The sequence below is a fragment of the Erythrolamprus reginae genome, chromosome 3 (genome assembly GCF_031021105.1).
Source record: "Erythrolamprus reginae isolate rEryReg1 chromosome 3, rEryReg1.hap1, whole genome shotgun sequence".
NCBI classification, from domain to species: Eukaryota; Metazoa; Chordata; class Lepidosauria; order Squamata; family Dipsadidae; genus Erythrolamprus; species Erythrolamprus reginae.
The window spans coordinates 135567762-135592733 of record NC_091952.1 but is presented as its reverse complement, the minus strand read 5'-3'; the positions used below and the strand labels follow the sequence as shown (position 1 = coordinate 135592733).

The window sequence follows — 24972 nt, the reverse complement described above, 5'->3', positions numbered from 1 at the left end:
AGAGGATAAATCAGCACTTATTGAACCCAAATCAGCATGGCTTTACTGAAGGCAAATCATGTCAGACTAATCTCATTGATTTCTTTGACTATGTCACAAAGGTGTTGGATCAAGGTGGTGCCGTGGATATTGCCTATCTGGACTTCAGCAAAGCCTTTGATACGGTTCCACATAAAGAGCTGATAGATAAATTAGTGAAAATTGGACTTAATCCCTGGATAGTTCAGTGGATTTCAATCTGGCTGAAGCGTAGACATCAGAGAGTTATTGTTAATGGCGAGTATTCTGAGCAGAGACAGGTTACAAGCGGTGTGCCACAAGGGTCTGTTCTGGGTCCTATTCTTTTTAATATGTTTGTGAGTGACATAGGGGAAGGTTTGGTAGGGAAGGTTTGCCTATTTGCCGATGACTCTAAAGTGTGCAATAGGGTTGATATTCCTGGAGGGGTCTGTAATATGGTAAATGATTTAGCTTTACTAGATAAATAGTCAAAGCAATGGAAACTGCAGTTTAATGTTTCCAAATGTAAAATAATGACCTTGGGGAAAAGGAATCCTCAATCTGAGTATTGCATTGGCAGTTCTGTGTTAGCAAAAACTTCAGAAGAGAAGGATTTAGGGGTAATGATTTCTGACAGTCTCTAAATGGGTGAGCAGTGTGGTCGGGCGGTAGGAAAAGCAAGTAGGATGCTTGGCTGCATAGCTAGAGGTATAACAAGCAGGAAGAGGGAGATTGTGAGACCACATTTGGAGTACTGTGTTCAGTTCTGGAGACTTCACCTACAAAAAGATATTGACAAAATTGAATGGGTCCAAAGACGGGCTACAAGAATGGTGGAAGGTCTTAAGCATAAAACGTATCAGGAAAGACTTAATGAACTCAATCTGTATAGTCTGGAGGACAGAAGGAAAAGGGGGGACATGATCGAAACATTTAAATATGTTAAAGGGTTAAATAAGGTTCAAGAGGGAAGTGTTTTTAATAGGAAAGTGAACACAAGAACAAGGGGACACAATCTGAAGTTAGTTGGGGGAAAGATCAAAAGCAACATGAGAAAATATTATTTTACTGAAAGAGTAGAAGATCCTTGGAACAAACTTCCAGCAGACATGGTTGGTAAATCCACAGTAACTGAATTTAAATATGCCTGGGATAAACATATATCCATTGTAAGATAAAATACAGGAAATAGTATAAGGGCAGACTAGATGGACCATGAGGTCTTTTTCTGCCGTCAGTCTTCTATGTTTCTATGCTTCTATGCTTCTATGCTTCTATGTGTTCTTATTTTTTTATAGATTTAACTCTATTTTTTTAACTTTCTTATTTTTAATTTTTTATATAAAGGATTTAGTAATTAGGTTTGTAATTGGATTAATTGGGCAATATTTGGTGATCCTATTTGTTTTGTTTTTTCCCCCTTTGATTATGCTACCACAAGATGTTTTCAATTTTTTTAGGGGTATTTTTAATAGGCGCTAATTATCTGTAAAGGGTATTGACTATACATGAAAATTGATATAGAAGTGGGAAGGTCTTTGCATGGTTTGAGTGACACTCGTTGGAGTTCAAGAATAGAGGTTGTACGTCCAATTGCACAGAATCTACCAAGCATTTTAAAGGCTCTGGAAAAAGTTCGTTTCCAGAAAATTTACAAATGATGCACACTCAGATACCCAAGGTCTCTATGACTACTTCTCATCCTTTCGGGCAGTTGTTTTAGCCACATTCTGGTTCAAAGTGCTTACCAGCTTTGAGGATGGAAACAAAATTCTCCAATCAAGATCTATTTCCATGGAAATTGGGGTGGCCAACATTAAAGCTCTCACTGAAGAAATGCAACTGCTTCGAGAAAAGTGGCCTGTTTTACTTTCTGAAACTGGAGCAGTAGCAGATTGCATGGAGATTCCCAAGGAACTACTGAATCCTCAACAATTGCGGCAAAGGAAGTCAAAGCATCATGATGCAATAGATCCTGAAGAGCATTTTAAAGCTAATGTCTTCCTTGTGGCAATGGACACAATCATTTCTGACCTTCATCAGCGCTTCCAGTCTATGGAGGAAGTCTGCAAGCTATTTTCTCCAATCTTGAAAGTGACAAAAATAAGTGAGGAAGACCTGGTGGCATCGACTGAAGAATTAATCTCAGCATATCCTGATGATTTCACATCATCTTTATTCGGTGAGCTGCAACATCTTCGGAAAGTGTACAAAGCTACATTTCCAGAAAACCTGAGTCCCTTAGATTTGCTAAACGCAATCTACGAACTAGAGCTTCAAGGAATATTTGGAGAGATGTGTATTGCTCTTCGGATTTTTACCACACTCCCACTTTCAGTGGCAGAAGGAGAGAGGGCATTTAGCAAACTTTCATTAATCAAGAACTACCTGCGTTCTACAATGGGTGAACAACATCTAAACAGCCTAGCAATACTTTCCATTGAACATGAGCTTGCAAGACAACTCAATTACAAAGATTTAATTAAAGACTTTGCAGATCAGAAAGTCAGAAGACTTGCTCCATAAACCTGAATTTGTTGTTTATTTTAACTATGAGCCAAGAAGGGCACAATTCAGTGCTCACAGTGCATTTGATAGAATGTTCATTTTTGCTATCCACTAGGTTTTCCAGATACTGTGAACATTTACTTGAAGAAAATGACAGCTTTACTTTACTCACATAGACACGTAGGAAAATGTTATCATATGGGACATTGTTTTTCATTCAGCTGTGGACTTCACAGCTAAATACAGGTCCAAGTTTACTCTAGTTACCTTGATCTAGCTGATGTTCAAGCCAGAGTGCAGTTCGTGCAACACGGTCCATGTGTTCACCTCATCACAAGGACTGCACTTATGCATGTGAATGTGCATGGCTATGAAGCGTGGAGCTCCTCAGCGCTTGGAGTGGCAGTGCAGTTATGAAGTGGGGAGCCCCATTCACATGCACAAGTGCAGTCCTTGTGATGCGGTCAGCACACAGACTCTGTTGCACGAACTGCACCTTTGTTTTGGAGCCAGCTATTTGTTGCAATAGAGGTTCTACGTGATTTGAGTTGGTTGACTTTTTTTTACACCTATGCTGGAGTTTACGTATAGTTTTAAACATTATTGCGTATAATTTATCTTCTGGTTACCTGTTATTTATTGGTATTATTGTGAAAACAAATATTTTTCTAGTGTGGTGCAGGAGTATTTTGTCTTTATCCTTTGTGTCATCTTATTGCTGCTTTTAATATTGTTGATGGCAAAATTAATAATATTTTGTTAATTTGGGGTATTTGCACTGTTCTGGTTACTTATTTATATGTGTGTAATATGTTGATGTGACTTGAATATATTTTCTGCATTATTAACACATTGGTCAAAAACTGAGAGGCCACCGAAGAGACATGTGGAATCAGTGCGGCTTTACTAAAGCTGAATATGACAGAACTGGTGGCCCTAACACCTGCACTTTATAATGTTATATTTGTTATATGTTGTGTTGTCTAGTAAATATTTGTATATGTTTACAGTTCACTGTGCTTTCCTTTATGATGTCATATTTGCACTATAGTAATAAACATACTTGACTAAAAGATTTAACAAAATGACTCATATTATTAATCTGTCAAACAAGTGTACCTTGTTGTAGTGGCAGGGTTTAAATTTTTTTTGTGAAAGGTAAATTTAATATATAATTGGTATTTTGCAAAATAAAGTAGTTTTAAAATGGCGGGGGGAGGGCCCAGACACTTAGGCTGTATGGGGCCCCAAAATTTCTGATGGCGGCACTGGTCATAGGTCAAAAGGAATGTGTCTGTAAAATTTTTATTTATGTGTACTTTCTGTTAACATAAAAAAGGGCAGTAGCATCCAACGAAGATTTTTAAATTGAGAAGTTTAAAGTTTAGAGTTCCTTAAATTCTTTAAATTCACAGTTAATTAGTTGATTTATTTTTCTTAGATTTTCTTAGAATTTAAAATTAATCTGGTTCAGTCCAAAACAATTTAATTTAATCAAGTCAAACAAATCAGGAAATCAGGCAAATCAAATTAATGACATCAAGCAGATCAGTTGAATCCAAGTCAAGTGCTGCCCCAAATAGGTCTTTGAGTAGTCTCACACTTTATACTTAACACTCCTTGCAAATACGGTATCTCCAAAATCTCCAAATTAATCAAGATAGGAAAAGCAGGAAAGGAAAGAAGGGGGTAGCAAGCAACCAGCCTCTGTTAAATTCCATTCCATTCTCACAAGGAAAAACAAGGATCTCCCAGCTCACCACAAAAGTCTTTGCCATTTCTTGTCTTTAACAATGCACCACGCCGCTGTTTTTAGTAAATTCTGACACTCATGTCTCCATCTCCAATCTCCAATCACGTCTTGATTCTCCAATCTCCAATCTCCATTCTCCCAAAATACAATCACGTTTTTTGAAACTATAAGCAATCGCCGCTGTCAGACTGTGTTTCAAAAGTTATTGCTCTAAGTTTCGCAAAAGGATGACTCCTGTATTATTTTCAATATGGAATCCACCTCCTCTCTGACTTCCTGTTTAGTGGTTTAGCATCGCACCTTAATGTCAGCCTTTGAAAGGAACCCAACTTTCTTATACTTCATCCAAGAGCGATCTAGCCTTTCTCCCTCTGATACCTTACGACCTCCTCTCTCTATCGGTCCCTCTTCCTCGAGCGGACCTTGCCCAGAAATAGCCACAAGTTTCAAGAAAAAGAGACAGCATGGGAGAGCAACTCACCAGCTGCTCTTGGCGGTGCGGCGGCGGAACCGGAAGGAGGTATTAAAGCTTCCTACTATCATATTTTAATAACATAACGTAGATATATTAAAACTTTTTTGTACCCTTTTGTGTTTGATGAAGGACAAAGGCATTCTCAACACAGTTTTACAGATAGGAAGCATAGCTATAGACAACAGTGTGTCACAGATACTCTTTATATGTTCTTAAGACTCACTGTACCTATTAGATGTTCTGTCGAGCTCTCTGATAGAATCCTCCCGAAAATTCACACATACAAATTTCACACACGCATGTAATTTGTACAAGTCCCTTATCAGTTCTGAGATACTTAGCTTGCAGCTGTGAGGTAATTCACAGTCCTTCTTCTTTCACAAAGTGAAACTCACTTTGCTCCGGTTTAGTTTCAAAGCAGGGAAAAATCAGCACACAAAGGTTGAAGTCAGCAAGGCAGGCACAAAACACAACGATCAGATAATCCTCCACAATGGCCAAACCCACAGGCTGCTATTTATAGCAGCTTCACTAATTACCACAGCCCCACCCAACCACAGGTGGCCTCATTTTCTTTGATAATAATCTCTCAGTTGTTGCTGCCTGTGCATCGCTCTCTGCATGCGTGGCTGTATCATTAACTTTTGTTCCGAATCCAAGGAGGAGCTAGATAATTGATCTCCTTCTGAGCTGTCTGCCACACTCTCCTCCTCCCTGTCACTCATGTCTTCTTGGTCAGAGGAGCCTTCATCATCAGATTCCACTGGGAGCAAAACAGGCCTGCGGCATGTGGATGTCTCCCCCACATCCACAGTCCTTGGGGCAGGAGCTGGGCCAGAGCTAACCACAACATTAGATATGTAAGCACATATCTAATTAAAATTTAATTGTAGACTAAGATAAAAATGCAGTATCATTTTATTTATTTGTTTGTTTATTTGTTTATTATTTACATTTATATGCCATTCATTTTGTTGTCAAAAGCTGGACAGCTAAAGTAATTAAAATAAAGATAGCTATATATCAGTGGTCAGCAGAATTAAATTTATCCCATGTCTAAAGCAGATTACATATAAATAGTAGGTTGCATTGCAAATGCATTGCAAATGCAAATGCAATTCAAAAATTGTTTTTAAAGGTTTATAAACATTTTACTATAATATATGCAACCATTTTACAGGACATTCCTGAAAAGGGGAGGACCAGTGTTTTCAGATCTGTGGTGAGCAACTCGTCCAAGGAAATGAGCTGCTTCAGTGACTTCCCATTTCCAGAAAGCTGTCCTAACTACCCACATCATTCCTTATTCCTGGAGTATCTCAAGGATTATGCTAAACATTTTCATCTTCTGGACTGCATTCTGTTTAAGGTGAGGGAGGAAATAGATATTTCTGCAATAGCCATAGTAGAAAAGGACTGTAAATGTTAAGTGACATTTCAATCACTATGATACGCTAAAAATATTAGAACTCCACTATATTAGAGAGATTCCATAGAACCCTAAAATCATAGGGATGGAAGGGACATACTCTGTGAAGCTCTCTGCAGTCTGCCTCCTACTCCTATACAGCATTCATTCATTTATTTATTTATTTATTTATTTATTTATTTATTTGTTTGTTTGTTTCTTTGTTTATTTATTTATTTATTTATTTGTTTATTCATTCATTCATTCATTCATTCATTCATTCATTCATTCATTCATTCATTTATTTATTTATTTATTTATTTATTTATTTATTTATTTATTTATTTATTTATTTATTTGAATTTTATTCCATTGTTATCCCAGAAATATAGCGTACACATATACAACACTCTTTGAGAGGGTTATATCATATCTGGTAAAAACATGGAGTTTACACTTTAGATTGGATTAGATAGAAAAGGGGATACACAATATCTGCTAGATATGGATAGTAGTGAGAGATTTATTACTGAACCAAGATTTTTTCCTGAGTGCTTAGTGCTCTTATTATGCCTATTGAGTAGTTCTACCCTCTTATCTAGTAATTCTCACAAATCTCAATAGAACACAAAATAATAGCAAAAAAGGAGATGTCATCACTCTATAATGATGCCAAGTTATTTTGTTTTGTTTGTGGGTTATACAAGACTACAGTTTACAGCATCAGAAAACATCCAGATTTCACAACTACTGGACACTGGGTGGTCTACACAGAGGCTAACGGAAAAAAGGCATCCATTGTCTTTGATGCAGTTATGATTTGCACTGGCCATTTTGCAGAACCTAATCTACCCTTAGATTCTTTCCCTGGTGAGTTTTGATCAAATTTGCTAAATACAAATAAGCTGATATGGTTATGGTTTCAGCATAATGCAAAGAAATGCAAAGAGCCCATATCATATGGTTGCTCAAATTGCACCGGCTGTTTGTTCATTTCCTGGCAAAATCTTCTTGTAACTCCTACAAAATTTTGGTTCAGGTTGGTTGATGGAATGTTTCTTTCTATAGGAACTTCCACAGTTGCCGAGAGCAGTGATAATGTTGATCTGGCATTGACTCAAGTCAAGCCTTCTTTTCTGACACTTCAATTCTGTGGAATGTTCTTCCACAAAGCCCTTAAAACATATTTTGGTTTACAACTGTTGCTTAATTACATACCTTTTTAGACAGGTCACTATCCAGTCTTTTCTTAAAAACCTCCAGTAATGAAGAACTCAAAACTTCTGAAGGCAAGCTATTCTACTAGTTAAATGTCTTCACTGTTAGGAAGTTTCTCCTTAATTCCAGGTTACTTCTTTCCTTGATTGGTTGCCATCCAGGGATGGGCTACTGCCCAGACGGGGGTGGGGGGACACAGTGGGATAGCAAAAATTAAGTTCCACCCCAGAGCACCCAATTTTCACTGAAAGATGTTGAAAGAAAATGTAGGGTGTCCTGCATAAGCCACACCCACAGTGTGGTAGTAAAAGGTTTGGTAGCCCTTCACCGTTGCTATCCATTGTTTCTTGTCTTGCCTTCTGGTACTTTGGAAAATAAGTTGACCTCCTCTTTTTTGTGGTAGCTCCTCAAATACCAAAATACTGCTATCACGTCACCCCTAGTACTTATTTTCTCTAGACTGGCTGTATCTAATTTCTGCAACCATTCTTCATAAGTTTTTCTCTCCAGGCTCTTAATTATCTTAGTTATGCTTCTCTGCATTTTTTCCAAAATCTCAACATCTTTTTGTAATGTGGTGACCAAAACTGGATGCAATATTCTAGGTGTGATTTTATTAACGATTTATAAAGCTATACTAATACTTCACATGATTTTGTTTCACATGATTTTGCCTCTTTTTCTGTCATCTAATTCATTTATGAAGATATTGAAGAGTACTGGGCTTCTGATATCCCATTGCTTACTTCCCTACATATAGATTTGCTATCAATAATCTAACAAATAAGGACTATTCATTGAAAATTGTTTGTCACTATTCATTTTTGGAACTACTGTGGATCAGCCTAAAATCACCTTTCTAGTCTCAGCATGTATAATTACAACAAGAAATAGCCAGCGGGGAAGGATGGAGTGTTATGGGATATGGGCAAAAAATAATTTTATTACATGTTCTTACAATATGAGAATTGCTAACCTCCCCATATCCTTGCTTATTTTCAATGGGGAGAATGATTTTTTAAAAAGGGTTCTCCCGTGAAGAACAGATTCAGAAAGCAGAGGGACAATTATAATAGGAATAAAGGAATAGTAAGATAAAAGAAGTAAGAATAAAGACCTAAACCCACATTATCTCACCCGTTGTCTTAGACCAGGGGTCCCCAAACTTTTTACACAGGGGGCCAGTTCACTTTCTCTCAGACTGTTGGGGGGCCGGATTATAAAAAAAACCTATGAACAAATCCCTATGCACACTGCACATACCTTATTTAAAGAAAAAAACAAAATGGGAACAAATACAATATTTAAAATAAAGAAGTAATAAAGTAATAAAGTAATTTGTACTTCTGTATTAACAAGTAAATTTAAACTTAAATCAACAAACTCCCTTCATTTCTCCTTCCTTCCTTCTCTTCCTCCTTCCTCTCCACTTCTCTCTTCCCTCTCCATTTTTTCCTTCTCTCTCATGTTTCATTTTCCTCTCCCTTGTTCTTTCCCTCCATCATTTTCTCATTTTTCTCTTCCTCTTTTTTCTCTATCTCTCTTTCCATCTGTCCCTCTTCCTTTCTCTCTCCCTCTCTATCTCTCCCTCAGCCCCCCCCTCTCTCTTTCTCTCTGTCCCTCTCTTTCTCTTTCTCTCTTTCTCTCACTCATTCTCTTTGTATCTCTCACTCTTTGTATCTCTCACTCTTTCTCTCTCTCCCTCTTTCTTTCTCTTTCTTTCTTTCTCTCTCTCTCCCTCTCCCTTTCTATCTCTCCCCTTCTTTTCTCTCTCCCTTTCTATCTCTCTCTTTCTCTCTCTCTTTCTATCTCTCACTCTCGCTTTCTCTCCCTCTTCCTTCCTCTCTCTACCTTTCTCTCTCCCTCTTTCTTTCTCTATCTCCCTTTCTCTCTCTCTCTTACTCTCTGTCCCTCTTTCTCTCTCTTGCTTTCTTTTTCTCTCTCACTCTCTTTCCATCTCTATCTCTCTTTCTCTCTTTCCTTCTTCCTTTCTCTCTCCCTCTCTCTTTCTTTCTTTCTCTCTGTCCCCCCTCTCTCTCTTTCTTTCTCTTTCTCTTTCTCTCTCTCTCTTTCTCTCTGTCCATCTCTTTCTCTCCAGCAACGACTTTCTCTCTCTCTCTCTCCAATTACAGGTTACGGGTTGCGTGGTCCCCAACTTATGACGTTTCATCGTTACGATGACCCAGGGACAGCAGCGGAGCTCGGAGGCTGCAGCAATGCAGCATGGAGAAGGACCGGCTGTTGGTCCCTGCCACTGCCGCCACCTCCATTCAAGCGAAGGGATCTCCACGGTGGGCGGCCTTGGAGGCTGCAGCAATGCAGTGCCGAGAAGGACCAGCTGTTGGTCCTTTAAAGCCACCGCCACCCACCGCGAAGATCCCTTCGCCCGAACAGAGGTGGCGGTGGCCTTGGAGGCTGCAGCAAGGCAGCGCCAAGAAGGACCAGCTGTTGGTTTTTGAAACCTCCGCTGCTGCCCACTGCGTAGATCCCTTCACCCGAACAGAGGCAGCGGCGAAGGGATCTCCGCGGTGGGCAGCGGCAGAGGCTTCAAAAACCAACAGCCGGTCCTTCTCAGTGCTGCGTTGCTACAGCCTCCGGGGCTGCCCACCGAGGAGATCAACACAGCGCCGAGAAGGACAGGCTGTTGGCCCCTTAAAGTCATCGCTGCCATCTCCATTTGGGCAAATTCGGAGGGTTCCTGAATCTCCCGTCCACTCACCGCTGAGGAGGAGGTGGGGAGGAGGAGGTGAGCTGAGCTTCCTTCGAGGTGGAAGGTGAGCTTTGCAGCTTTGCCTCCAAGGAAGCGGAAGGAAGCTCAGCTCGGGGGCGGGTCTGGAGCAGCAGCAGCCGCTGCCACCGCCTATTCCCCCCCGCACTTTTGCCACACTGGGGCCAAGTAAGCCAAGGCTAGGCCCGTCGCCCCTGGCTCCAAGCGTGGGGCCTGGGCAGCGGGCGAGTGTTGGGAGGACCTCACTGTCACCTGGCCAGGGAAGAGCTCCCCTCTCCGTGATCTGGGATGGTGTGGCCGTCAACCAGTTAGTGCGGGGAGGGGGGGGGTCTTGATGGCTTGTTTACGGCCCCAGAGGTACTGGCCCTGCAGTGCCTTCAGCACCTCCAGCCGCTCTTGCAGGGCTTCCAGGCTGAGGGCAGAGGCCAGCGCCCGCCCCACAGGGCGGTGAAGAAACAAAAAAGCGGCACTCTCCCGCTCTCTCTCTCCCTCTCTTTCTTGCTTTATTTCTCTCTCACTCACTCACTCCCTTTCTATCTCTCCCTCTTTCACTCTCTCTCTTCCTCTCCGCAGCAGACCCCCCCAATGCCAAAAGTGCCCAAATGTGTGCAAACCTCACCGGTGCAAAATCCCTGAAGGAAAAAAAAAAGCAAAAAAGTGGCACTGGAGGGACCAAGATGGTCTGCAGCTGAGCGTCTGGAGGAGGAGGAAAGCCAGGGGGCGGGGAGGAAAATGGGCAGCAACAGAGCAGCAACAGTTTCTCTCCCTAAAGGCGGCAATTGCAGGCCCACTTTCTTTCCCGCCCCCTGGCTTTCCTCCTCCTCCTAGCCACCGCCAGATGCTCAGCAGCAGAGTGGACGGGAGATTCAGGAGTTTATTATATAGACTGGTAAAATCTCGTATGCTGCCGCAAGCCAGATAAATGGCCTCAGCGGCCACATCCGACCCACAGGCCATAGTTTGGGGACCACTGTCTTAGCCTATCCCATTTTCACCCATAGTAGCTATTTATGTTCTCAAAATTACACAATTCCTATCATATATTCTTGGATTTCAATTTTTTCATAGATGAGAAATGGGTCATTACTAGTGTTGGGCGAACCGAACCTGCAAAGTTCAGGTTCGTACCGAACTTTGCACGATTTGGTATACCGAACCCAAATTTTTGCAAAAGTTCGGCAAAAGTTCAGGTTCAGGTTCAGGAGAGTGCCAGGAAGCACCACCGCCCAGCTGTTACCTTCCAGAACAGCTGGGGTACTTCCCGGCATTCTCCGGAGCCAGAACCCGAACCTGAACTTTTGCCGAACTTCCAAGTTTGGCATTCAGGAGACCGCCGAGAAACGCCATGGCTGTTACTGAAGGTGACAGCTGGGCGGTGGCACTTCCCAGCGCTCTCCCGAACGCCGAACTCAGAAGTTCAGTAAAGGTTCAGGTTCAGGCTCCGGAGAACGCTGGGAAGCGCCCCCACCTGGCTGTCACCTTCCGAAACAGCCGGGGAGCTGTCGGCCGTTCAGGAGGTGAAAAAGGAGGTGGGGAATCCCACGAGGGGATTCCAGGGGCGGAGCTTTGATGTCACTGAGACATCCTTCCAGGCTGGCTGAAACGGGGACTCCAGGAAGGACGCCTCAGTGATGTCAAAGCTTTGCCCCTGGAATCCCCTTGTGGGATTCCCCACCTCCTTTTGCACCTCCTGATCAGCCGAGAGCTCACCCGCTCTTCTGGGAAGCACCGGCACCCAGCTGTCACCTTCAGAAACAGCCTGGGCGCTTCTCGACAGTCTCCTGAATGCTGAACTCGGAGGTTCTGCAAAGGTTCGGGTTCGGGAGAGCGCCGGGAAACGCCCCGGCTGTTCTGGAAGGTGACAGCTGGGCGGTGGCGCTTCCTGGCTCTTTCCTGAGTACTGAACTCAAAAGTTCGGCAAAGTTCAGGTTCGGATGCCGAACCCGAACTTTAAAAAAAAATTTGGGTGCCAAACTCAAACCCGAACTTTGTTGGGTTCGCCCGACACTGGTCGGGCGAACTACTTGAAGCAGAAGAATTAAATGGTAATAGAGACAATGAAACAAATTGCCCTGTTACATGCAAAGAAAACAGAAGAAAACCAGTCCCATTTACAGTTGAATAAATCTGATAATGTCAGGGCTTCAGTAGACTAGGACTTTTTAGTCCAGCATAATATTGCCAGTAGACCCAATCAAATGCTTGCAAAAAGTTCTTATGCAGTGTTAAGTATGCTAAATATGAGTTACTGGGGAGAATTCAGAAGTTCATAGTTTTGCATAGCCTGTTCTGATTGGTTGTTAATTCGGCACCAAAATTGTAGCACTGTCAAAGTTGCTTGTTGCTGGGGGCAAATAGTATAAATACCTAAAGACGCTGTCTCCCTGCAGATACATTTGCGCCTAGACTTGATAGTTAGAAACCATTTAGTTAAAGCCTTCCTATCAGACAATAAACATCAGAATTTGTACCAGCCAGTTTCAAGACTTATTACATGCAGAATATCAAGGACTCAATGTACATAGAAAAGGATATTTTAAGGTGTTGCAGAGAGGTGCTATATTTACACTCACTGGTGCTTTGAAGCCCATTTGAGAGGATTTTATCCAAGGTTTTGGGCAGCCATTTTGCATATAATTAAAAAACGGAGTCATGTAGCCATCTCTTGCTATGGTATGTATATTATTATAGGACTTAATATCTGATGTAGCAATGCAGAAATAATGAATGTTTGCTGATATTATAATTTTGTTGTTGTTGTTGTTGTTTAATGTATCTGTCTTTTGTTGTTATTTATTTGTTATTTGTTTAAAATATATTTGAAAATCAATAATTTTTTTCAAAACAAATGGAGCTATGTAGCTGTCTCTTGCTTTGGTACAGTACTTCCTTTAACTCTCTTGGCAGATAGCCTCTGCTAGAGATAGATGGATGGATGGATGGATGTTTGGATGGATGGATGGATGGATGCATGCATGCATGGATGCATGGATGCATGGATGGATGCATGGACAGATGGACAGACAGATATGTATGAATAAACACTGAAAAGTTTAATAAAGAATCATTGGCACTGTATTGAGTAGCTGATAATAATGAAAAGAAACTGTTTTATTGTCTCATGAAAAGTGACATTGTCTTCACTGTCATTTTACAGGAATTGAAAACTTTAAAGGTCATTACATGCATAGCTGGGAATACAAAGATCCCAAAGGGTTGGAGGGTAAAAAAGTTCTGATACTTGGTTCTGGGAACACTGGAGGCGATGTTGCCGTGGAAGTGAGCCGCACAGCTGCCAAGGTATCGTTTGCTGAATCAGTGACTGCTATGCTCCTTCTCTTTAGTAGGAAATAAGTGGTTTTACTTTGGAATCACCATCATCATCGCATAATATCAAATTTTAAAGAGCAGAGTCAGAAGTAGTGAAGCATGGTTTTGCCATATTTAGTGCCTACTTGGTGCTCTTTCACTCTTCCTTTCAAGAGGAGTCATGTGCTAAGTGCATGACAAGTAATCATTAAGTAGAACTTTTATTACCACAGTATTTCTTCTGAGTTACTGACAATGACTGGCATGGCTATTTCAACAAAGTTAGTCTAAGCACATGCATCTCCTGAAAGCTTTCGTTTTATTTATTTCTATGGTGTTACTTTAGTTGTTTTCTATTTCCTTCAAGTATAGGTCTAAAGGCTTTGTTCAGAAAACTATTTCTGGGCTGCAAAATACTAATAAAAGGCCTGGTAGCTAATAAACTTCACCAGAATGTTCCTGTTTTAAAACATCGTAATGATGCAATCAAATGTTCCTTGACTTACAACCATTCGTTTAGCGACCATTCAGTTACAATGGCATTGGAATAAGTGATGTATGACCATTTTTCACAATTATCATTGCAGCATCCCCATGGTCACGTGTTCAGAATTTGGATGTTTGGCAACTGGTTCATATATTTATGATGGTTGCAATGTCCTGGGCTCAAGTGATCAACTTTTACAACCTTTTGAGAAACAAAATCAATGGAGAAGCCAGATTCACTTCACCACCTTGTTACTAATTTAACAACTGCAGTGTTTCGTTTAATAACTATAGCAAGAAAGATTGTAAAATGGGACAAAACTCACTTAAGAGCTGTCTCACTTAACAACAGAAATTTGGTTGTCAAGAACCAGCTGTAACTTATTTCAGAATTATTGCCCCTCCTGCACTGCTTTCTAATTCTTTCTTGAAAATATTGCCCAAAGTTTTTATCTTGCCATATGCTGTAGCCTCTATGCATTATTAGGTCTTATTATTCTCACATCCTTAGTTGTAAGCCTGACATAATATTGCTCTTCCATACAATGTGCCTCCATTGGATATTGTTTTAATGTTTTTGTTTTAGTAACACTGTCTACCTTACCAAAGGATTTAACCTTCTTTTTGCTTTTTACTTCTAGACTAGATCATTTCCCACTCATCATTAGTTGGAGTGGTCCTAGGAATGCTCTTTTCAGTTTTTCGCCCCTTAGGTCTTTCTCAGCACCAGAAATGGAACCTGGGTAGTAAGTCGGATGTCACAAGCTGGCTGGCCTGGAGATATGATCTTCCAAACTCGATTTCTATACTTCATTCTAAGACTTCTTCCTATCAGCATTAGAGACAAGTTATCGGCAAAGAAATTCAATCAATGGTTTAACCATAAGAATTATGGATTGATCCCAGTTAAAAGGTAATCTCTTTTACTATGAATTACATTATATTTGCCAAAATGCTGAGCTTAGAAAGATGAAGTCTGCTAGTAAGTAAAAACTAATTTGCTATATGCAAGACAGAAGTTTGATGTCAAATTTTCTTTTCCCAGTACATTTTTAACAAACTTCCTTCTTCAAGGGTAATATATACTGTTAAAATAGGTAGTTAGACTATTTGCTGTTTCTTGAGCCTTTTCCCAAAGTGTTCTGTGAACTATGTTCCTGGAGAATTCTCAAATCTGTATTGGGCATCTTTTTGCTTATGATACACACAATTATTTTTACTTTCTGAGAAAAACTGAGAACTGGACGCTAGCTCAGTTACAAGAGGCATTAAAAGCAGATTATCATTTGCACATTGATTAAAAGAAATGAATGTAGAAATTTTAGAACTGATCTCACAAAGAAGAGATTGTATCTATAGGCCCCTGTATCAAATTTATCACCCAGGCTGATTCAGGCTGATCTGTTAACGACTTCATTGCCCACCTACTGATTAACTAGCCACTCAATTACTTAACTAGGGTTATTTCTCATATCTCATTTGGAGGATAATCTATGCCTAGCCATGCTGAAATCTGTGATAAAAATAAAAGGAGAAAGAAATTTCTGTAGCGGTTGATGGCAAGCCAGACTAGGATCAAAATTCTGCTATCTTCTGTCTGCCATCTAATTCTAACAATTGAAGTATTTAATATCCAGGCAAGCAGACAAGGGAGTTAGTGGCAATAATAATAATAATAATAATAATAATAATAATAATAATAATAATAATAATAATAATAACAACAACAACAACAACATCAACAGAGTTTGAAGGGACCTTCGAGCTATTCTAGTCCAACCCCCTGCTTAGGCAGGAAACCCTACACAACTTCAGATAGATGTTTATCCAACATCTGCTTAAAAACATCCAGTGTTGGGGCATTCACAACTTCTGGAGGCAAGCTGTTCCACTGATTAACTGTTCTGACTGTCAGGAAATTTCTCCTTAGTTCTAAGTTGCTTCTCTCCTTGATTACTTTGCTTCTTGTTCTACCCTCAGGTGCTTTGATTAATAGGTTGACTCCCTCTTATTTGTGGCAACCCCTGAGATATTGGAACACTGCTATCATGTCTCCCCTGGTCCTTCTTTTCATTAAACTAGCCTTGCCTAGTTCCTGTAACCGTCCTTTATATGTTTTAGCCTCCAATCCCCCAATCATCTTTGTCGCTTTTCTCTGCACTTTTTCTAGAGTCTCAATATCCTTTTTGCATCGTGGTGACCAAAACTGAATGCAGTATTCCAAGTGTGGCCTTACCAAGGCCTTAAAAAGGGGTATTAATATGTCATGTGATCTTGATTCTACCCCTCTGTTAAGGCAGCCTAGAACTGTGTTGGTCTTTTGGCAGCTGCTGTACACCGCTGGTTCATATTTAATTTGTCCATTAGGACTCCAAGATCCCTCTCACAGTTATTACTGTTGAGCAATGTACCACATATACTGTACCTGTGTGTTTTGTTTTTCCTGCCTAAATGTAGTAAAAAAGGTAATAAATGTAGTAAAAGGGTAATGCTGGCATTTTTTTGGTCTGTGCAGTGTGAATCAATATAAGTCTTTCACAAGCAAAATAGGGTAACTGATTGAGCAGCTGCTCTTGGATTCCTTCTCAGCTGCTGTGTTTGCTTTGGGTTTGACTTTTTAAAAAAGGGGGGAATGGCTGTTTTAATTTTTTTGTATTGTTTTAGTGATTCCTGGCACTGTCCTTTTGGAGTGTACTTCCCTCACTCTTTTTGAAATCTAGTGATGTAGCACTCACAACTTCTGAAGGCAAGCTATTTCATTGGTTAATTGGTCTCATCCTTAGAAAATTTCTCCTTAGTCCTAGGCTGCTTCTCTCTTTGGTTAGTTTTCATCCATTGTTTCTTGTTGTGCCTTTTAGTGCTTTGAAAATAGGTTGATTCCCTCATTTTTGTAGGAGCCCCTCAAATTTTTATTGGTTAAATTATTTACTATTTATTAGTTAAATTTCTAAGCTGCCCAATTCCTTCCAGATTCTGGGCAGTGTACAACAATTTAAAACAATCAGGACAATAAAACCCCAGAATATAAAAACATTCATTTTACTTGGCCAAAGCTATGTTATACAGCTCAAGGACCTGAGACCTGCCAGCAAAGCCAGGTCTTCATGGCTGTTCTAAAGGCTAGTACAGACCTTTGAAGGCAGCTGGTTCAATAGAGCCAGAACCACCACAGAGAAGGCCCTCCCATGTGGCTCTGCCAACCTACATTGTCTAGTCCAGTGTTTTCCAACCTTGGCAACTTGAAGATATTTGGACTTCAACTCCCAGAATTCCCCAGCCAGCGAATGCCAAAGTTGGGAAACACTGGTTTAGTCGACAGGATCCGGAATAGGCTGACCCTGTGGGCTCTGACCGGCCGCTGAGAGGTATGTGGCAGAAGATGGTCCCATAGGTAGTCAGGCCCTAGGACATGTAGTGCTTTATAGATGATAATCAACACCTTAAATTGCATCCGTATACCAATTGGAAGCCAGTGCAGCTCGAGGAGTGTTGGTGTAATGTGGGCCTGCCTAGGTACACCCTCAACAGCTCGCATGGCTGCATTCTGGATTAATTGCAGTCTCCAAATGCTTCTCAAGGATAGCCCCATGTAGAGCGTGTTATAGTAATTGAGCCATGAGGTGATAAGAGCAAAAGTCCTCCTAACCACAACCAAAAGATGATGTTCCAATTTCAGCTGCAGATCTAGGAGGACACCCTGATTGCGGAGCCATTCTGAGGGGGTTAATGTCCCCCACCCCCAGAACCAAGGATGGACAGATGGACAGATGGAACAGTCCTTCAGAGGCAACACCCACAGCCACTCCATCTTGTCAGGGTTGAGATTGAGCCTGTTGACTCCCATCCAGGCCCTCACAGTCTCCAGCCACTGGCACATCACAGCCACTGCTTCACTAAATTGGCAAGGGGTGAAAATGCAAAGCTGAGTGTCATCAGCATACTGCTGGAACCTCAGATGTTGCTCTAGACATCTCTTCTGATGCTTCATCTCCTGGAGCTCCTTAGTAAACCTAGGAGCTCTCTTGGATCCACTGCCTCGGAGAGATCGCATAGGCACAATCCGGTCTAGTGCCCCTGATAAGGCCTAATTCCAGGCCATCACCAGGGACTCTTCCAGACTGTGGGCAAGGAATCAGATATTTCCCCAAGCACCCTCTGAAATCCTTCAGGGTCCATTAAGTGTCTACGGTAGAACCACCTAATCGGTTACCTACCACTGGTAGTACCTGCAAATGGGACTAGGCTAATGGGGATAATTGAGTTAATAGTGCTTCTTTCTACTTTTGTTCTTTCCAGCAGTCCATTGGTAAACGTCATGATAAATGATGAACTGCCTAGCTGCATCCTCTGTGGTTCAGTGGTTATGAAGCCAAATGTGAAGAGGTTTACTGAGACTTCTGCCATATTTGAAGATGGAACTATAGAAGAAAATATAGATGTAGTCATTTTTGCTACAGGCTATGCTGCTTCATTTCTCTTCCTGGAAGAATCAGTTCGTAAATGTCATACGTTCTTTTATAAACATATATTCCCTCCTCATTTGCAGAAGCCTACACTTGCCTTCTTAGGTTTTATATTAGTAACAGGATCTAATCTAGCAGCAGTGGAACTTCAGGCTCGCTGGGTTACAAGAGTGTTTAATGGTAAGGCTAATCTATAAATGGTATCTTTCAATTTTAAGTTGCTTTCCAGTTTAATATTGATATTACATTTAATACGAAAATATTCTCATGTTTGTCTGCACCCATGTGAGCTTTAAATTTTAGGAAGCCAAAAATCATAGAAATCTAATCACAATGCTACTGTGAAGTTTCCAAAGAATGCCCTAATTAATTCAGGAGCCATGAGCCAAAATCCTAAAGATTTATTAGAAGTGGCATTCTGGCAATTCAATTCAATTCAATTCAATTTATTAGATTTGTATGCCGCCCCTCTCCAAAGACTCAGTCATGCTCGATGGAGTAATTATAAGGCAAAACCAGCTTACTTTTTGTGAAAAATGTCCCATTCTTTGCCTGTTTTTCCCCCCACAAAAATTGAGTGGGCAAAGGGCCTGGGAAGTCTACAGGGAGTTCCTAGGTGGTGGGGGATGACAAAAATGCCCCAATTTTTGTGAAAAATGGGCTGTTTTTCACCAGTTTTTTTTCACAAAAATTAAGACCTTTTTGCCTTCTCCGTCCCCAGGAGCTTCCTGTCGGCTTCCCAGACCCTTTGCCCATCCCATTTTTGGAAAAAAAAATCCTGGGTGAAAAACGGCTCATTTTTCATAAAAACAGGGGCATTTTTCCCATTGCCCAGCATCCAAGAGTTCTCTGCATGCAGGGGTGTGGGGCAAAAATGGCTGCATTCTGTGTATTAAACACACCGACATTTCCACCCTCTTTTAGGGTGGAAAAACGTGTGTCTTATACTCCAAAAAATACGGTGGCTAATTACAGAGCTGCCCCAATTAAGCAATATAGGTACTTCCAAATAGCTGATAAAGAAAATTTCACAGAAAAATGCAGATTGATAGTCAGCCGTTTAGTTTGTAGTAGAAAGAGTTTCAAATTATTGTTACAAATCAAAGAGATTTTAAAAGATAAATCAAAGATAAAGGTATTGATTAGTAGCACAGAAGAGCTATGATTGATGTATAATCCAACACCAGTATTAACCAATATTGTACACATAAATTGAACCCATATCGAAAGATTAAATGGTTTGTGTATGTCTAATAATAAGTATGTCTGTTTTTTAATCTACAAATCGGGGCAAGATAACAGAAAAACAGTACTTAGTTAAGATCTTCAGTTCACACTGAATTGTTTTTCACATACATATCTTGTGTGCTTGGTTTCGAAAACAATTTGAATGGTAAACTTATTAATTTTTATTTCACATGTAGTGGCACATGAGTGAAACTTCAGAGGTTGCTGGGATGGATGGACAGAACAGGCAGGCAGACAGAATGCCAGTGGACAGATTACTTAGAAACTTGCTTTCTACAGCAGAGGCTGTGAACACTTTGATTAATCATCTGTAACATGATTAATAAGATGACCATCTTATAGTTAACATTGTGACTAGCAACAGAATGTGAGCCTAACAGGCCATTTCTCCTAAAGAAACTCAAAGTATCAGCTGACATTGTCATGGTCAAAACTCATAGAAACATAGAAGATTGTTGGCAGAAAAAGACCTCATGGTCCATCTAGTCTGCCCTTATGCTATTTCCTGTATTTTATCTTAGGATGGATATATGTTCATCCCAGGCATGTTTAAATTCAGTTATTGTGGATTTACCAACTACGTCTGCTGGAAGTTTGTTCCAAGCATCTACTACTCTTTCAGTAAAACTCGTATATATTGTTTCTTTTTTCCTTACCAGGATCCAGTAAGCTGCCTCCAATGAATAGAATGATGAATGAAATTGCTAAGCAGAAGAAAAGGCTTCTTAAAAAGTATGGAATATTATATATTATTTTAAAAGCTGTAGTTAGTACTTTTTGCCTCTTAACCTCAGTGAATTAGAAAAGAAAATGTTAACTCAGAGATTCAACAAACATTAATTCTAGGAATCCTTTTTGCAAATACCCTGAAAGGCAGTGGTGGGCCATCATTCCCTTCGCTACCCCTTGCTTGTCCGCTTTGCTCCCATCTGCAAGTGAGTTGACAGCTGCCACTCACCCCACTGTGCCACTCACGGCAGATCTGCCACGAGTGGCCCACCCACTCACCCGCTCCGCTCGTCCTGTCCGCTTGCCCGCTTTGTTCCACTCGTGGCAAACTGGGCTGGCAGATGGGATGAGCGGTAGCTGTCAACTTACTTGCCGGGGTTTTTTGCTTCTGCTCCAGCTGCACAGCCTGTTCTATTCTCTATAGACGGTAAACCTATGGAACACATGGCAGAGGTGGCACACAGAGCCTTCTCTATGGGCATGTGTGCCATCACCAGCTGCTCTTCTGGTTTCCAGTGTGCACATGCGCACTGACCAGCTGGTCTCCAGGCCCACTGGAACACCAGAAACTCAAAGCAACATCTGGCTGGTGCACATGCAGGTGTTCTTCAGGTTTCCGGCACTCTGGTGTGCATTCCAGTTTGGGCACTCGGTGCCAAAAAGGTTCGCTATTACTTTCTAGTCTAATAAAAGTGAGTGATAGGATAACTATCTTCCAATACTTGAACAGCTGTCACAGAGAAGAGGGAATCTCTCCACCTGAGAGCAGGACAAAGCACCAGAGCAGGACAAGAATTAATGGAAGATCATTAAAGAGACCTTCAACTTAGAACTAGGGAGAAATTTATTTACAGTAAAACAAATTAATCATTGGAATGGTTGCCTCTGGAAGTTGTGGATGCCTCATCACTGTAATTTTCCAAAACTACAGAATGATCTAGGACAGCGATGGCGAAACCTTTGAGCACCGAGTACCCAAACAGGAACTTGTGTCCATGTTCTGAATGTGCGTGCATCCCCAGTAGGTAAAAAAGCTAGCAGGTACAGAAGTTTGTGTAACTCTTCCTGTCTGTTTAAATATTCTTTTTTTACCTAAATAGATGCTGAATGTAGAACATGTTTGAAAATCCTTAAACTATTGAAGCTTTAACCATAGAAGCAGAAAATATTACATATATGATTCAGTTTGTAGCTGTTAACCATCCCTAAAATGCCATCATGTGGCCATAGAAAGTAACTTCAATTACACCTTAACTCAGAGGTCTTCAAACTTGGCAACTTTAAGACGTGTGGACTTCAACTCCCAGAATTCTCCAGTCAGCATAGCTGACTGGAGAATTCTGGGAGTTGAAGTCCACACGTCTTAAAGTTGCCAGGTTTGGGGACCTCTGCCTTAACTCATGAAGTAATTCCAGGCTAATGTCATTAAGAAAAAGATATTTTGTAGCCACAGTATTCTCTCCTTCCCTTTGGTTTTAAGTAGGATAAGGATAAGCAGGATATAGGGAGATGGTGTTATAATGCTCACCCTTGTGGATGAGGCACAATACAAATCTGACATAGAAGCATCTGAGTTATTTTTTGTTGGTTTTTTTTAAATCAGAAACAACATTAAGAAAAGCAAATAATATCCTATTGAGTTTTTCTTGTGCTAGAGAAAAGAGAGATAAACAGACCAGGGGTGGGTTCCTCCTAGTTAGAACGGTTCACCTGAACTGGTAGCGGCCCACTGGTGACATCACAATGATGTCACCGAACCAGATTGGCCATCTTTTTTTAAAAAAAAGTTTTAATTTGCCTTCTGAGCATGTGCAGAAGCTGAGTTCTAGCACTGTGCATACAGGGGGGGCTTGGGGGGGGGGTTCATTGCTGCGCACTTGTGCGCCCATACAGCATAGCCATGAAGCACTGGCAGTGAGATAAGTTGGAATCCACCCCTGAAACAGACACCAGGGACAAGGCAAAATGTGAGGAGACCTGAGCAATTTACTGCTCTGGATGGAAGATAATTTGCTGTGACATGCATTCAACTGATCTACCAATAAATGGGTCACATTTAACTTCAGAGAATAAGAAACCTTTCTCTATTTCAAATATTTATATTGGTTCAGATGTTTCAGGTACTGCACGTTTCTTTTTAGTTTCAATCAGAAAACTCAAACTATTACCCAATATGCTATGGCATAATGTAGGGGTAGAGGTTTTTTATTTATTATGATATTAAACTGTAAATTGCATGCACAAAATTCTACTCCCAAAGGAATGGAGAATGACCTGAACAACAGATCTGAACAACAGATCCACACATGAAGAGTTCAATTAGCCAATTTATTGCTCATGCCTATTTTACAGCAATCTTCCATACTAACTGTTTGCACTTGGGCCAGACTAGATAATGTCCAATGACATTTGGGGAAAGGGGTGGTACTTTGCCTTCTTGTGCCCATGTGAAGATTCCAGACTAATTCCCCACTTGACAGATCAAGCTGTCTCCAACACACGGCATGGCAATTGCCCCATAAGTTCCTGTCTTTCTCACCATCTATAGCTACAGAATACTGATCATTATTTCCATTTATCTTCTGCTCCAGGAGTACTTCCGGCAATGAGAAAGGATATGAACAATTAATTCCCTACATGGATGATATTGCTATTTGCATAGGGGTCAAGCCCAATGTGCCATTACTTTTACTTCAGGACCCCAAACTAGCTTTGAAGATCTTCTTTGGTCCTTGTACCTCTTACCAGTATCGCCTTTGTGGACCTGGAAAGTGGAAGAAAGCTAGAAATACCATTCTGACCCAGTGGGATCGTGTTCTCAAGCCCTTGAAAACTCGGACAATAGACAATTCTTCAAAACATATCAAGCCATCCCTTTGCAGAAAAATATTTCACTTCACTGCATTCCTTGGAATTACTATACTCATGTTCACATATTTCTGTATTCATTTTATACCAGCTAAGGAAAACATCTAATCTTAGAACTTTATTTCATAATTTTACAACAGGGATAAAAAAATAATCTGGCATCAAAGCAGCATATAATTTATATATGGTATGTTTGTGTGTATGTCTTGTTTTTAAATAAGGGGCTTTCAGATATTTTTAAATATTAGATTTCTTATTGTACATTGTTTTTATTATTGCTGTGAGCCGCCCCAAGTCTATGGAGAGGGGCGGCATACAAATCTAATAAATGGTGATGATGATGATGATGATTCCACCAAAAAACTGGTGGGATCATAAGCCCGAAAAAGTGGTCGAAAATGAGCAAGCAAAACTACTGTGGGACTTCCGATTTCAGACTGACCGAATTCTGAAGCATAACACACCAGACATCCTGATTGTGGAGAAAAAGGAAGTATGAATCATTGACATCGCAATCCCAGGGGACAGCAGAATGGGCTAGAGAAATTAGTGAAATACGAAGGTCTAAAAATCGAGCTGCAACGACTCTGGCACAAGCCAGTGAAAGTGATCCCAGTGATACTTGGCACACTGAGCGCAGTGCCAAAGGATCTCAGCGGACATTTGAAAACCATCAGAATTGACAAAATCTCCATCTGTCAATTGCAAAAGGCCACTTTACTGGGATCGGCAAACATAATTCGCCACTACATCACTCAGTCTTAGGTGCTTGGGAAGCGCCCGACTGGTGATGAAATACGAAATCCAGCATAGTGATTTTGTTTGCTGTGTTGTATTGACATAATAATAATAATAATAATAATAATAATAATAATAATAATAATAACAACAACAACAACAACAGCAATAATAATAATAATAATAATAATAATACAAAATGCATATGCAGTACAGTGATCCCCCGATTATCGCGAGGGTTCCGTTCCAAGACCCCTCACAATAATCGATTTCTCGCGATGTAGCGGCATGGAAGTAAAAACACCATCTGCGCATGCGCGCCCCTTTTTCCATGGCCGCACATGCGCAGATGGTGGAGTTTGCGTGTGGGCGGCGGGGAAGACCCCTTCGGCCGCCCAACAGCTGATCTGCTCCGCAGCGCGGCAGCAGCGAGGAGCCGAAGATGGGGTTTCCCCGTTGCCCAGGCAAAGGGGAAACCCCAAGATCGCTTGCCGCTTGCCTGTTCGCCCGCCCGCCCGGCTGCTCGCTTGCAGCGCGGCAGCAGCGAGGAGCCGAAGATGGGGTTTCCCCATTGCCCAGGCAAAGGGGAAACCCCAAGATCGCTTGCCGCTTGCCCGTTCGCCCGCCCGCCCGGCTGCTCGCTTGCAGCGCGGCAGCAGCGAGGAGCCGAAGATGGGATTTCCCCATTGCCCAGGCAATGGGGAAACCCCAAGATCGCTTGCCGCTTGCCCGTTCGCCCACCCGCCCGGCTGCTCGCTTGCAGCGCGGCAGCAGCGAGGAGCCGAAGATGGGGTTTCCCCGTTGCCCAGGCAATGGGGAAACCCCAAGATCGCTTGCCGCTTGCCCGTTCGCCCGCCCGCCCGGCTGCTCGCTTGCAGCGCGGCAGCAGCGAGGAGCCGAAGATGGGGTTTCCCCGTTGCCCAGGCAACGGGGAAACCCCATCTTCGGCTCCTCGCTGCTGCCGCGCTGCCGAGCAGATTATTATTTATTATTATTTATTATTTATTAATCAGATTTGTATGCCGCCCCTCTCCGCAGACT

At 41.4% G+C, this 24972-nt stretch overlaps 1 protein-coding gene across 1 annotated transcript in view; it reads left to right on the top strand.

Moving 5' to 3' along the window:
* Positions 1-24972, top strand: part of LOC139164523 (dimethylaniline monooxygenase [N-oxide-forming] 4-like) — a 224970-nt gene that overhangs the window by 34530 nt on the left and 165468 nt on the right. The window contains exons 2-6 of the mRNA XM_070746780.1: positions 5917-6105; positions 6852-7014; positions 13248-13390; positions 14599-14798; positions 18182-18528. Of these exons, the coding sequence (XP_070602881.1) occupies positions 5917-6105; positions 6852-7014; positions 13248-13390; positions 14599-14798; positions 18182-18528 (1042 nt within the window). The remainder of the gene's footprint in view (positions 1-5916; positions 6106-6851; positions 7015-13247; positions 13391-14598; positions 14799-18181; positions 18529-24972) is intronic.